At 38.2% G+C, this 15,768-nt stretch overlaps 1 protein-coding gene across 7 annotated transcripts in view; it reads left to right on the forward strand.

Annotated features, from left to right (window-relative positions):
• LOC117305091 (soluble guanylate cyclase 88E-like) overlaps window positions 1-15,768 on the forward strand; it is an 81,935-nt gene that overhangs the window by 47,188 nt on the left and 18,979 nt on the right. For 4 of the 7 annotated variants that reach the window (XM_033789826.1, XM_033789829.1, XM_033789832.1 and 1 more), the window contains 3 exons: window positions 857-1,013; window positions 5,397-5,474; window positions 10,005-10,040. In XM_033789826.1, coding sequence (XP_033645717.1) covers window positions 857-1,013; window positions 5,397-5,474; window positions 10,005-10,040 — 271 coding nt within the window. The remainder of the gene's footprint in view (window positions 1-856; window positions 1,014-5,396; window positions 5,475-10,004; window positions 10,041-15,768) is intronic. The other 3 variants (XM_033789828.1, XM_033789830.1, XM_033789831.1) reach the window with 3 other exon arrangements.

Here is a 15,768-nt window from a genome sequence, read left to right on the forward strand (position 1 = left end):
GCTGCCCCACGGCCGCGTGCCTATATTTAGTGCACAAAAGATTCATCCAAGAACGGGCATAAATCAAGTTATCTCCCTGGCTGAATTCGATTATTGTCATTCGAGTTACCATTTCAGCGAGTCTTTTGACGTTTTCTTTTGAAAATTATTGTCATGTAATTACATAATACTGGACTTGGAAGCTAGGTGAGGACAATGTTTTATATCTAAGGATGTTAGGTTGCTCATCTTCGTCATTGCGTCTCCGTGTCTTTTATGCTAACCTTCTTAAGGAAGGGTTCCATTGAAGTCAATGCTTAAATTGACACGTTGCCGTGGATCGGGCGAGTTGGTCCATGAAAAGCTTTTGAAACCGTTCGAAGTACACCTGGTTAGAAAGATGTTTTAAAAGTAGATTATAATATTCCGCATACATATTGATGACCCAATTCTCCTGACGTCATCATCAGAATGTTTTTTGAATGCGCCGTACTGCTGGCAATTTCACAGTGCGTTTTTACATATAACATACTACATTATATTTTGACTTGTTATCCCATGATACAGATTCGTGCACACGAGAATAATGTATTTGAGACTGTGTCCACGTCTATAATTGTGAGAACTGTATAATGAAAGATATTGCACAACACTTTGTTAGCCTCTAAAAAAGCCGTAAAGCAATAGCGTTAACAATATGTTGACCTTTTATCCCATGTTACAGATTCGTGCACACGAGAATAATGTATATGAGACTGTGTCCACGTCTATATTTTGTGAGAACTGTATAATGAAAGATATTGCACCACACTTAGCCTCTAACACAGCCGTAAAGCAATATCGATGACAATATTTTGACTTTTCTCCCATGTTACAGATTCGTGCACATGAGAATAATGTGTTTGAGATTGTGTCCAAGTCTATGATTGTGAGAACTATGTCAACAAATACACCCCACATGATACCAGAAGATGAGGAAATCCAACCTGTATCCGACTTAACAAATATCCCTGAAGATGACGAAGAATATAAAGGTGGGTTTATACCATTGTCACGTAATTATGAAACGGTATAATGGAAGATTCAATACATACTTGAACCAGTATAATGGAAGATTCAATACTCACTGTGTCACCTTTAATGCAGTGTAACAGTATCATGGAACAGTTTAATGGAAGACTCAATACATACTGTGTCACCTTAATGCAGTATCAATGCATCATGAAACAGAATAATGGAAGATTCAATACACACTTAATACAGTATAATGGAAGATTCAATACATACTGTGTTACCTTTGATGCAGTATTACAGTATCATGCAACAGTATAATGGAATATGTATTACATACTAAGTCACCTTAATGCAGTATCAATGCATCATGAAACAGAATAATGGAAGATTCAATACATACTTGATGACATTTGATGCAATACTACTGTATCATTAAACAGTAAAGGTGAAGATTATATAAATACTTGAAACACTATAATGAAAGATTCAATACATACCTTTGTACCGTTGATGCAGGATTACTGTTTCGTGAAACGTTGTAATGACAGATTAAAGCAACACATACTTCAAACAAATCCACAACTTTAAATACACAATCCGTGAAACGTTTAATGCAGAACATTTCTCACATTGAAATGGGTTTGTTTTACTCCCGCGCTCTCTCCCTCTTTCTCTCTCTCTTAATCTACAGTCCTTAAATACACTGGACACCTTTGGTAATTGTCAAAGACCAGTCTTCTCACTTGGTGTATCTCAACATTATGCATAAAATAACAAACCTGTGGAATTTTGAGCTCAATTGGTCATCGAAGTTGAAAGATAATAAAGAAAGAAAAAACACCCTTGTCACACGAAGTATTGGCTTTCATTTGCTTGATTTCGAGACCTCAACATCTAATTCTAAAGGTTTCGAAATCAAATTGTCTGTAAATAACTTCTTTCTCGAAAACTACATTAATTCAGAGGGAGCTGTTGCTCACAATGTGTTATACCATCAACCTCTCCCCATTACTCGTTACCAAGTAAGGTTTTATCCTTATAATCAATTTGAGTAATTACCAATAGTGTCCAGTGCCTTTAAACAGGAATCGTTTCTCAAAATACTTTACATTTTCAATAGCTGCACTGCATTATTTGTTTGGATTATTCAATTACCAAACCTTAAAGACACTGGACACTATTGGTAATTGTCAAAGACCAGTCTTCTCACTTGGTGTATCTCAACATATGCATAAAATAACAAATCTGTGAAAATTTTAGCTCAATTGGTCGTCGAAAATGCGAGATAATAATGAAAAAAAACACCCTTGTCACACGAAGTTGTGTGCGTTTAGATGGTTGATTTCGAGACCTCAAATTCTAAATATGAGGTCTCAAAATCAAATTAGTGGAAAATTACTTCTTTCTCGAAAACTATGGCACTTCAGAGGGAGCCGTTTCGCATAGTGATTTTACTATCAACCTTTCCCCATTACTCATAACCAAGTAAGGTTTTATGCTAATAATTATTTTGAGTAATTACCAATAGTGTACACTGCCTTTAATGCACTCCCTTTCAACCAACAAACTTTCAGATGACAATTTAGGTATTTTTTCCCCATTTATTGCCATTTATATGCTAAACGAAGGCGGTAATTTTTCAGTTGAGTGTCTTTTGCTGAATATTGAAGTGAATGCAGAAATAAAACACATATAAACCGTCCATTAAATTTAATGGATCGGAACGAAGCATGTCAGAGGGAATAATTCATCTTCGATCAAAAACATACAATTTTTGCCTCTAACGAGTCCCTCTCGAACAAAGAGCATGGAAGTGGTGAATGCAATCGGTTGAAACCATTAAAATTAGACGGTCTAATAAATTAGATTATTTTTTAAATCTATTCTCGTTTTAAGTTTTTCAATGTTGAGCCTGAACTTGATTAGTTTGTAAAAACTACTCGCGAAGATCGCACAAAACAATAAGAGAAGGGAAAACAATTTCAGATGGACTAAACATCGAAAGAATTGAGCTGTTTCAAGTGTGGGTAAAGACCCAAGGGAAACGTAATCTGAGAATTAAAATAAAATAAATACAACAATGCAAAAAGATCGAGAGTTATCGGTTGATTTGCAGTTATAAGACTGAAAAAATCAGACGACTGTTTGTTGATTAACATATAATCACAGCAAACAGCCGCGTGAAAATATTTTTGGCTGAACAAAGTCAAGGAATTTCTTAAAGGCAGTGGACACTATTGGTAATCACTCAAAATAATTATTAGCATAAAACCTTTCTTGGTGACCAGTAATGGGGAGAGGTTGATGGTAAAAAAACATTGTGAGAAACGGCTCCCTCTGAAGTGCCATAGTTTTTGAGAGAGAAGTAATTTTCCACGAATTTGATTTCGAGACCTCAAGTTTAGAACTTGAGGTCTCGAAATCAACTATCTAAACGTACACAACTTCGTGTGACAAGGGTATTTTTTCTTTCATTATTATCTCGAAAGTTCCATGACCGATTGAACAACAACACCAACAATAACACCAACAGCAGCAACGACAACAACGACAACAACATCAAAAACAAACACACAAAACACACAAATAACAACAAAACTGGAAATATGCCCTTCATAAGCGACATACCGGGAGGGGCTTGGGGGTTGGGTTGGCGGCATGATCGCACTAAAACCCCTGCCCACCTCCGCCTTCCTCGGTTATTTAAAACTAATTAAGGCCACTGGATTTCTGACTGGAAATTTGAAAGCAACACATTCATTTGAATGGGCTCTTTTGGGGCTAGGTTTGAAGGGATGGTACAGCAGACTGATACTGCTAGTTTAACATCGATAAAGTATCACACTGAGATTAAAGGCACTGGACACTATTAGAATTGGTAATTGCTAAAAAACCAATTGTCAGCATAAAAACTTACTTGGTATCGAGCAATGAAGAGCTGTTGATGGTATAAAACACTGTGAGAAACGACTCCCTCTGAAGTAACGTAGTCTTTGAGAAAGAGTTCATTTCTCGCCCAACTAGTTAAACAAGATCAGACATAAAGCCATTTTATTATACGCATCTGAAAGCACCAACATTTGTGCAGAAATGGTGTCTCCTTTCATCATAATCTTGCAACTTCGATGCCCACTTGAGCCCAAGAATGTTCAGGTTTGTTTTGTGTGTATACAAATATTGGGAAACACAAGTGAGAATACTGGTCTTGACAATAATTGCCAAAAGTGTCCATTGCCTTTAAAGCAATCTCTTTGTAATGTTACACTGATGTTGAAACGAACAGGCAACTTTTGTTTAATGTATATCAAGAACTGTTCGTTTAATGAAAAGCAACAATTATGTTTTATTTGCGATTACACTTTATATTTTATCAGGTTACAGCTGAACTGGCATTCATTTGGCAAACAAATTTGCACCATCCATTTAACATGAATGTTCTAACACGGCGCTTCTGTGACAAAGTGTTATGCGTTTACACCCGATAACCTAAGCATTCTTTGGTAAATACTAACAGTTTGAAATGGTGTACTAATACACGGTCATTGGCTGTGAGCAGTTTGTCATGTTTAATGCATAATACCCGATGACATGATTTAATCCGCTGAATTTAACACCCCATACACAGCCACCGGGTGTCTCCTGTTTTATCTAAAACAACAATTCACTAAAAAATAAATAATAATGGGTAACACCATTCGCCTTAGGGGAAAAGGCATTATGGCAACTGGGTCTGTTTGTGGGTTTGTTGGGGTTGGTTGGGGTGGGGTGTATATAAATAACAATCCCTTGAATTACACCCTAATCCCCGCCTACCCCCACCCCCACCCGAAGTTTCGTTTGGTGCGCACCAATTGATACGGATGTAGCCTAATGTATCATCCACTAGGAGCTAGTAGCCGATTTCACGAAACTTTACGCAACTGCGTGAGCCCATTATTTTGCGCAACGTTTATGGCGTAAGTTGCGTCATAGACGTTCCGCAAGTGGACTTTACGCAGTTGCGTAAAGTTTTGTGCAATCGGCTGCTGGCTGGTAGAGCAAAAAGCACTACCTTTCAAGGCCTCGAGCAAAAATTCAAAGTACCATTCTGACATTTTAGTGGCCCCATTGGTGACTACACCATTTTCATCGGGAGGTTCTAAGAGACGACTACATGAAGTACAATTTGATTTGATTTGATTGAAAGGTTCTTCTCATGTTCTTCTCAAATATGTACCGACCGGTTTGCTTGGTTAAAAACAATCTTCGTTTGTCCTCTTATAACGGTCTAACTATACGCGCTAGAGTTTTTATTTGTGTAAAGGTTGTTATTTTCATTATATTATTTTTAGTTAAGTGTGACAAGGTGAGTAACGTTATTACTTTTTTTCTCAACAAATGCTTCCATGACGGTAAAAAAAAAGATAAGCGTAAGGTTATAAAACGTGGACTGTCCGTTGGAAAAGTAAGCTCACTCAACGACAAGACGATTACCAAAACAGGTAAAATAAGATGCTCTAAACACTCTGGGAGGAAGATGCAGTGATATAGTGAGCATGCGCACTAAAGGCACCAAAGCACAACGGCAGATAAATATTTACCTTCCATGATCATAATATCATTATTTCAGTTGTTGTTTGTTTTCTAGTTGATTTCCGATCAGATTTAGTTGAGAGTGGGTTATATGAGCGGTTAAACTAGATACAACGATTTTTTTTTTGCACGGCACTCATCTTAAAACTGGCCTCTTTTTGCTATGTTGTAGTATTTAGTAGCTTATTCATGAAGCACTGCATGTATGGTCATTCTACAGAGAATAGTTGATGTTTTTTCTACCATGGATAACTCGGTTTTCCTGGATATAACTACTCTGTGAAATCTTTCTGAAAAGTGTACGGATAGCAACAAAATAACTTCATGTCAACAGAGGGCGTGCTGCGTAGTATTGAGGAAGACAACATGATGTTGTTGTTGTTTCACCTCGATTATTATTTCAGCGGTGTGTTATGTATAACCACTACCATCGAATATTTTCCAAGAGTGACCCTTTCTTTTGCGTTTTTCGGGGTCCCATAAGGTTTATCTCAGTGTTTAAAGAAATATTTCACTGCAAAAACTGGGCTGTTAAATTAATTTCCTCGGTATTTTGACAACAACGATTGGGGATAATCGACACCATGTTGGTGTTGTCACTTATAGATACCAGGATAAATCAATTTTAACACCCCCAGTGTTTGCAGCGTTCGTGCAATGTTTCGCCGATTTGATTTAAACCTATACCATCTAGGGATAGGTCCAACACAGAATATTACGGAGAAACACGCATCATAGCTGCAGAATAATGTGACTGTTGTAGTGATAATGAAATGATGTTTTATTAGATCAACTGTTTGACAATACTTATATGATTCTACGTGAAGATAAGGCTCTTGTCTACATTTATTGACATTTTAATAGGCCTATTTAACTAATCTAATGCACTTTACAAGTATGTAAAAAAAAAAAAAAAAAAAAAAACACTTGACATAATTACTAACTGAATCCCATGCACATTCGTAGTAGGGGCGGACTATTACTAACTACAGAGTTTCGTCAATAAACAAAGCCCTTACATTACAGCCATGTTTACGTTGTACACCGTCTACGCGATTGACAAGCATGGCGGAGTAATACATCCCGGTTCAAATCACTCCCAGGGCACAATTTTGTTATGGGTTTGGGTTTTCAGTCCCCACTTAACTGCGTCGATTTTCCCTGGAATTCTTCCTCATCTAAAACTAAAACTCCCTTCCTTGTCTTCTCACCGTGTGGGTGTTGGGCTTGTACAATGCTTAGAATTGCTTTCAGTGAGAGTCATTGTTGCTGTACAATGAGATTAAATGACTAAATATGTATTATCACAATTGTGTTAAAGGCAGTGGACACTATTGGTAATTGTCAACGACTAGCCTTCACAGTTAGTGTATCTCAACATATGCATAAAACAACAAACCTGTGAAAATTTGAGCTCAATCGGTCATCGAACTTGCGAGATAATAATGAAAGAAAAAAAACACCCTTGTCAGACGAAGTTGTGTGTGTTTAGATGGTTGATTTCGAGACCTCAAGTTCTAAACTTGAGGTCTCGAAATCAAATTCATGGAAAATTACTTCTTTTCTTTCTCAAAAACTATGGCACTTCATCAGAGTAAGCCGTTTCTCACAGTGTTTTATACCATCAACCACGCCCCATTGCTCGTAACCAAGAAAGGTTTTATGATAATAATTATTTTTAGTAATTACCAATAGTGTCCACTGCCTTTAACGACCATTCTTCTTAAAAAGACAAAGAGTTCATCAGCAGCAAAAGAAAAATCGGCGTTTATTATTTCCCGTGAAGATTTATCGTGGTGTTTTACTTTGGATTGTGGGGAGTGTTTGTGACTGTTTGTCCGACAAACCAAACTTTATCTGATGGCATCAGATCAGCAGGGGCAATGGGAAGTTTGTATTTACTCCAAGGCAGGCCGATGATATCAGGTGATACCTGATGAGTTTGATTTGACGCTGTGTGTGAGTTGAAATAACACGCTACAAGCTCAAAGCTATCCACTAACCCAAGAGGCATTGTGTTTAATACAATGAATATGGCAATCTTCCTGTCTCCGGTGAGTAAACATGAAATTGCAGAGCAACTACCGATGATTTTCTGGTGGCTTATTTACCGAAGACAGCTTTAATTTACAAATAAAAATCAGCTAATCGTTCCTAGTGACGAGTTCACTTTTACACAGGTGTGGTTTCGTTTTCATCTGAGGTTGCGGGATGTGTCTATGTGCTGTTTGACTAACAGTTGTATCGTTTAGGCAGATAATCAAATCGCATGAATGACTTATTTGTTTGTCATCATCATTTTTTCATGAGCGGCCCTTTCGTTGTTTCTTTTTTTTCATTTGTCTGTTTCCAAGAAGGAGACAATGGGTTTGGGCCTTGCTACTTTCTATAAAGCATGAAACGTCGGTCCATTTGCATTGCGGTTGAATAACACCAGTCAATGCATGTAAAGCAGGAACAAGGCCGTGTCCGAATTGGACTTTTTGGAACGTTAGGTGGCAGCAGACTTACCAGGTAAATTTACGTAGAACTTATCGCAACCCCTCCGTACACGTGCGTTAGGTGCATGCTGGTCTAGCTAACAATCACGTCTTATAACTAGCTAGACCACCAAGCCGAAAAGGTCTCCTTAAAGGAACACGTTGCCTTGGATCGGTCGAGTTGGTCTTTGAAAAGCGTGCTGTAGCCGTTTGTTATAAAATGCATATCAGTAGAAAGATGTTGAAAAAGTAGAATACAATGATCTACACAAACATGCCTCGAAATTGCGTGGTTTTCGTTTTACCTCGTCGATAAACACGGTCGGCCATTTATGGGTGTCAAATGTTTTACTCCCATTAATGGCCGACCGTGTTAGTTCGCGACGTAGAAGGAAAGCCACGCAATTTTGAGTGATATTTGTGTGGATCATTAACTACTTTTAAAAAATCTTTCCAACCATATGCATTTCATAACAAACGGTTTCAAACGCTTTTTATAGACCAACTCGTCCGATCCAGGGCAACGTGTTCCTTTAACTTGACCGTGCGCACTCTATCGAGAATAAGGGATTTACCTGATGCCATCTAGCGTCCTAAAAGTCCCCTATGGTGGTTTGGCTGTGGCTGTGGTCAGAACACCAACAGACGGTGTAGTTGTAGCCAATTACCAAGGTGGTAGCCAAAGCCGCATATTAAGTCGAATGCGGCCAGACACTGTTGGTTAACGAAAGAGTGCGCCACCAAGCGTGGAAAGGTCGACTTTCCTCAAAACGCAAGTCTAATTCATTTTTTTTAAGTGTTCCTTTAGGATTGCATGTACTGATTATGTTTTAACTGCTTGTGTAATAATGAAACTAAGCATCAATCTGCATGTCGAACAGCAACATTAAAATGAAGTTTTAGAGTTTATTTAAGGTCAAACAATTTGTGTCTTGTTAATCATTGGACGGATTGCACAAAACGGTCTAAGACAGCGGTTTCAGACCAGTCAGATATAGCCAGCTTCTGCATTAGATGACCTTAGCTTATTCAGTCGTTGCAACAGGCCTGTCTAAGATAGGTCAGTGAGGAATAAAATGCACAAGCAAGCATTCCAGTCTTTGGTTGTTATATGTTGGCAATCAATATGTAAAGCAAAAGGAATCAGTTACATTGGCGCGGGAAGGTAATCATGGTTCAAATTTTAAGCAACCAACCTGCAGCCAAACAGAGTAGTTGATACAAGTAGAGGGTTCAATGAACCACAAAGAAATTATCACAACTAAGCATTCTGATGACGATGAGGTGAAAACCGAAAAGGGTTGGACAAAATTGCAGACGAAGTATATGCTTCACTACAAAATCATCACTACACAATGTAGCGCAACAAAAAGGGGAACAAACGATCATCACCAGCTCAGTACAGGCTCAAGTGTTAAGACTGACTTCAAAAATATAGACCGTTTTATTAGAATTGTTCTCTCTCAAATGCGCCTCTCTTTGCGCTTCTCAAGTTATCCGGCTATACTGCAAAAGCTGGTGTTTTAGACTACCTTGTGCAATCCGCCCATGGAGTTGTTCTCACGATATGTAGTGATAGGTAATGGGGGACTTTTGGGACGCTGGGTGGCAGCAGACTAACCAGTTTAATCCATTGTTAGTATCGGAACATACTCAGGTCATGTCCGAAGCGGCGACTTCGGCTACAGCTATGGCTAGATCGCACACTTGTGCCTAGTCTTTAACTCTGACAGACGCGCTAATCTAGCCGTAGCTGTAGCCGAAATCAGTTGACAATTCATGTAAGGTCTGCTGCCATCTAGCGTTACAAAGTACCCATTGCATTTGAATCTATTTGCATTTATACTGAGATCTAAGCAAGCATGTCCTTTTGGTAGAACCTTTTAGAATCCATGTGTATCTTCTAACGTCACCTCTATTGTAATCACTCTTTGTCGTGTGGTGTTGTTTTCCGGCCAGATTCGAGACACTCGTTATGCGGTGATGATGCCAACGGTAAGCCATTAAATAAAGGGTCAATCAAATTACACCTTAGGGAGATAGGTGTTTTTTTCCTCTTGGGAGGGGGGGGGGCGCTGCTTGTTGGGGCCAGCGGAGCTCCGTCCCCACGACCCTTCACGGAAGACGTAACCCGTGTATTTATTTCCATAGTGAAATTACTGCCAAAGAAGACGCAAGAAGTACCAACCATTTATGTCAAAAACCAAAGTATGCATAAAAGTTAATTCTATGTGTCTCAGATTTTAATTGTTCCCCATTTTAGTCATGATCCTATCCTGAGTCACACACGTGAAACATTGAGAGATCAATTTGCAATTTTAATTGTAGTTTACCCAAATTACAATCTATTTTCTTTTCAAATGATCTCTTCTTTTTCTTCTCCATTTATTTAATCATCTCCTTTTTATTTCAGTCGCAGTACTGTTGTTGTTTTTTAGCTTCACTCTAAAATGGCTCCTGCTGCAAAACAACAAAATGAATTTGTTTTCTCATGTTTTTGTGTGTTTTTTTTTTCGTCTGGAAAGAGCGTTTTTTTATTTTCAATCCTAGCGTAGCACGAACAATAAATTATTATCCACTGCCTCCCTTGATGAATATTCATCACTGAAACAGTTAATTTGAATAACGCTAGGATTCTAACTAACGGCCAATCTCATTGGTCTAGCTGGTGAGATATAGATATTTGTCGTGCATTCGAATCGTAGCCCAGTATTATTCCTGTGAATTCCAGAGCTCGGGATTGTAGACTGGTTAACACAAATCGATGATAGGGTAAACATATTTATCTTCGATGCAAATTGACATCTATTTTAATCAATAGACCGGTTGTGACAGTTTCAAATGCGTGTTTTTGTTGGGTGGTGTTGGAAGTTTTGAGAGATGGTTCAACACATTGATAGTTCATTGAATCACCCTTGTGACCTTTGAGCCATAACCTCTCACGCTCTTTCACACGCACCGATGAGGTACACCTTTCCGGCGTGTCACCTTAAAAAAACGTCTAGCAGACCCTCCGTGGACCGCATTGTTCCAAACAGTTGCAAATAGGGTATTCTTCGAAGTTCAAATAAATGTCTAAAGCACCGGTGTGAATCCAGGTTCATATACTTCCTGCATATACGATTTCGATACGAATTTTGACGTTACAATTTCGCAAGGAATATATCGCAACGGCTGAAATATGTTCCACTCTTGCGAGTCATTCGCAGCGAAAAAAAAGGAAGGGCTGTGACGTCAAAGTTCGCTATGCATTCGCATTCGCAGTAGGTATGAACTGGACTGAGACCCATCATCTCAATTGGGAAATACTATGGTGTATGTTGTCATTCGTGAAAGCTTAATTTATACACCAAATAAGCCTCAAGAACATCATGCAATTTGTGTCCACCATTTGTATGGAACGCAAACGCACATACTACACATATTCACCCACTGTAGTTTACTTGCATTATATTTTGTTTCCATGCACCACACACACAGGCTATCTGTATATAGGGTGCGTGCGTTTAGCTTCCCAGGGTCGACCCCGGTGTGTGGCGTTTTCTTTTTTCCAGGACGAACGTGTGTAATTACCCACGTTCGTCCTGGAATTAAAACCCAGCACACACCGGGGTCGACCCAGGGAAGCTAAACGAACGCACACATAGATAACTCTTGACCTTGTCAGTAATCATTCAAAGCATTAAACGCTGTTGATCACGTGTCAAAGAAGATAATAAACATTCGCCATATCCAAGCTGCTAGTGGCCCGATTCGAAGCTATTTTGTTTGAATTGAACCTATTAAAAGGACCAATGATAAGAAGTTGGTTCCAACTCTGCAGCCAGGTGTGAGTGTAATTATATTAAAGCCTGATCGATTGTACGGCACCAAAACTTCCCTTTTGCGCTTGACTGTTTTATCATGGTCAATTTATCAATGTTATGATTTGTGATAATTGAATGGCGTCGTCATCAAGTGGAAGCAGGACCTGTTGTCAATGGAATTGGTTCTAAGTTAAGCGATAGTTTGTCATGATGTCGGTCATGTTTTTTTTTCTTAAAAATAAAATTGAAAACTTAAAGTAAGACATATTAGAACTATAATATGATGAATGTCCTTCCCCCTGTTCGGCTGTGGTAAATTTTAACAACGGTTCAGAAATCCGTATTAAAATGGGATATGTGGACATATGTGACGTTTTATACTAGCTAACAGATTATTCAAGAAATGTATGAAGCAAATACAGATTATTATCACCGTTGTTTGGAGACAATTAATTGTCTATACATTATTTTGCATTAGCCACACATTTTTCAACAATTCCTTGTGAAGGGAGCCCGAGTGAACAAAAAATGTCATTTAGGACTCACAAAAAGTTCATTTATAGAACAAATAAACTCTCCATTTACAATGAAATAGTCACAAACAGATCCACACAAGCTTGTTTTCGCCTGCAACCGTTTGCCTCCCATTGTCCCTCTTCTGGACTGTTTTTACAACAGCTCCCATTGGTTTTGGACTTTTTTTTCTAACTGTGGACCTTTCCCGAATTGTTGTGAAATGCTACTAATATTCGATGGTTAACAGTATACAATTGTTGCAAGCTGTGACGGGGTCCATGGCGTTTTGTACACCCGAGGGGGAAAATGGCATCCGAGGCGAAGCCGAGGGTGCCATTTTCCCTTTGTTATACCTTTGCATAATTGTTATTCCTCTTCTCGAAGTTCTGTTGTCATCTTAAACATGATTACAACGGACTATTCATTGTTTAATAAGCAGACGACGAGAAACAATTCCCTCGAACCCGCGGGTGTTTCGTACACAGCGCTGGAAATCGACCAACGCTGTGAACGATCAAGGTGATGTACACCGGTGTAACATCACTTTTCATGTTACCCGGCCAGTCGAGCCATGTAACATGCGTTTTTGTTGTGCGTCACATGATTGGTTCTCGACCAATCAAACTTCACAGTTTGTTACCGAGGTATAACAATGGTGTATTTTGCACTATATTCTCGCACATGGGTTGATATTTTGTTACTTTAAGAAAAAAACTGCAGTGTAAAATCAAGCTAAATCAGGCCCCACTGATGACAACAAATGAACAATCATTTGTCAAAACATTTGTTGCGATGGATGTTCAATAAATGTTCAACAAGAGAAAGGGGCTGAAGGGAACAGTTTGATCTCAACAATCGAGTATGTAGGAATTTTTCAAAAAGAAGTACTAGGACTAACTACTTCAGACCCTTGCAAACTGTTAATTATTTCTATCCATCAAGGGGTACACTTTTTAATTGTAATAATTTGTGTCGGTGAAATTTTTCGGATGTGTTTCCGTTTGTTCTAAACACATGTATAGTGAATATATCTTTGTCGTGACGATATTCAACAATAGCATGGAATGATTGATTAGTAGATGTTGGCATTAACAGTGGTTGCCTATGTATGATGCGACGGCATGCAATATCTCTACTTTAAGGGGCATGCGAACTATAGGACTATGTAGCACTAACATAATTTTATATACGATTCTCGATAGCTGTTTCCTTTGTGTTCGTCCTTAGTAGTCCAATCGTATTCCCAGATGTTGGTCAGATGACTAGCAATTTTGTTCCATGTTTAACTTACCCTTACAGAATCAACTTCTAATGGTTCCTATTAAAGACACTGGACACTATTGGTAATTGTCAAAGACCAGTCTTCTCACTTGGTGTATCTCTACATATGCATAAAACAACAAACCTGTGAAAACTTGAGCTCAATCGGTCGTCAAAGTTGCGAGACATTAATGAAAGAAAAAAACACCCTTGTCGCACCATGGTCACACGAAGATGTGTGCTTTCAGATGCTTGATTTCGAGACCTCAAATTCTAAATCTGAGGTCTCGAAATCAAATTCGTGGAAAATTACTTCTTTCTCGAAAACTACGTCACTTCAGAGGGAGCTGTTTCTCACATACTATTAACCTCTCCACATTTCTCGTAATCAAGTATATGATAATATTTATTTTGAGTAATTACTGCCTTTAAGTGGAACCACTATTTAACCACTTACCTCGTCAGGCAGTGGGGTGTTGTTCCAAGGCTATTTTGACTATCCGGGTCGATTGTCATGAAGCTATTAGGCAGATAATACTGCCTAGCAAATATCAGTAATGTAATTTGACTGGTAACCTATTTCTGATTAGCAATATGTCTATGTGCTTAGCAAATTTGTATGCTTACTAGCAATTTGAAATTGGGCCCTGACCGGTTGACCCAAATTAAGGGTCACGTGGTTGTAACGGCAAAGCTCAATTAAATAATTTCAGAGTTGGCTGGCCACAAAAAACTCGGAAAGTATACATGCTTTTCGTCGAGTGGGGAGTGAGTATTGTTTACTTTGAGCCATTGGGTCATTAAGGTAAATGGATGGGCAATTTATTGCGATTGACCTCCCTGTTCAGCCTGCTTATTTGTTCCTTACTAAGCACCATAACTTGTAGACCTTCACCCTAACATTTTGATGAATATATGTCCTTCAGCTGTGTTGTTGTCCCTGTACCTCTTTGTCCAATTACAACGCACGCATTATTGTTCAAGACGCATTTGCGTTTTCAGAGATGAAAAACATGTGTACTTTTGTGTAGGATGCTTGAAAAACTTGCCACCACAAACTTGCTATAAGCCACAACAGGAATACGATACTAATTTCACTTACTTTAAAACGCAAATCATTCGACAAAGAGGTCCCGGTTTTGATTAGTATTTTGTCGTTTTGTTTTCAATGTTTCCGTTCCAGAGTAACTTCTGAGGCTATATTTGGATGGTTAAGTAGCAGGAATGTGCCTTTTTTAATAAAGCTTTGCAGTAATAGTTACAATATTGAGCATTTCTGATCCGCCATTTCTGCCCTGGCACACAGACTTAAACTCAAGGTAGCTATGACTTAAATAAACATAGACCGGTTTTGAGAAATGTTAAAAAATGGAGAATGGGTAACAGCTTGTCCGAGTATCAGTCGGGGCCTGTTCCAAAGAGATTGCTCGCAATTGAAACAACGATCACAATGGTATTCTTTTCAGAAGCACCCTCAACTCAATTAGAGATTATCGTAACAAATACTGTTACCGCAAACCTTAGTAGATAGTATGTAATAGGTTAGGGCCCCTACTTTTAAGTAAAAGTCCAATTTGTGTTCTTATGTCGTTGATTCAAATTAACTTAGTGTTGAAATGGAACAGTCTAGGCTCACACAAAATTTACACGGTTTAAATGACTATTTTAGTAGAAATCATCTACTGAAATATTTCTGTCGTAATAATTATTCGTAGAGAAATAAATAATAATTATTACCCGTTTTTGAGATTATCGCTCACTGAGCGTTTTTTTTTTTTCATCGATGTCAGGCAATTATTTTATTTCATTTTATTTAGTTTTGAAATGGAACAAATTAGGCTCACACAAAATTTACACGGTTTAATGACTATTTCAGTAGAAGTCATCTATTGAAATATTTCTGTCGTATAATTATTCGTAGAGAAATAAATTATAATTATTACCCGTTTTTGAGATTATCGCTCACTGAGCTTCTTTTTTTTTTTTTTTTTTTTTTTTCATCGATGTCAGGCAATTATTTTATGTCCCTATGAACTAACAAAGTTTATTGTTGAAGCTCCTTTCCGGGAATCATTCACTAGTTTCCATTTTTGTCTGCGTCGAATCGTCAACCTTATTCTTTGACCAACCATCAACTTTCA

The sequence above is a fragment of the Asterias rubens genome, chromosome 22 (genome assembly GCF_902459465.1).
Source record: "Asterias rubens chromosome 22, eAstRub1.3, whole genome shotgun sequence".
Lineage (NCBI taxonomy): Eukaryota > Metazoa > Echinodermata > Asteroidea > Forcipulatida > Asteriidae > Asterias > Asterias rubens.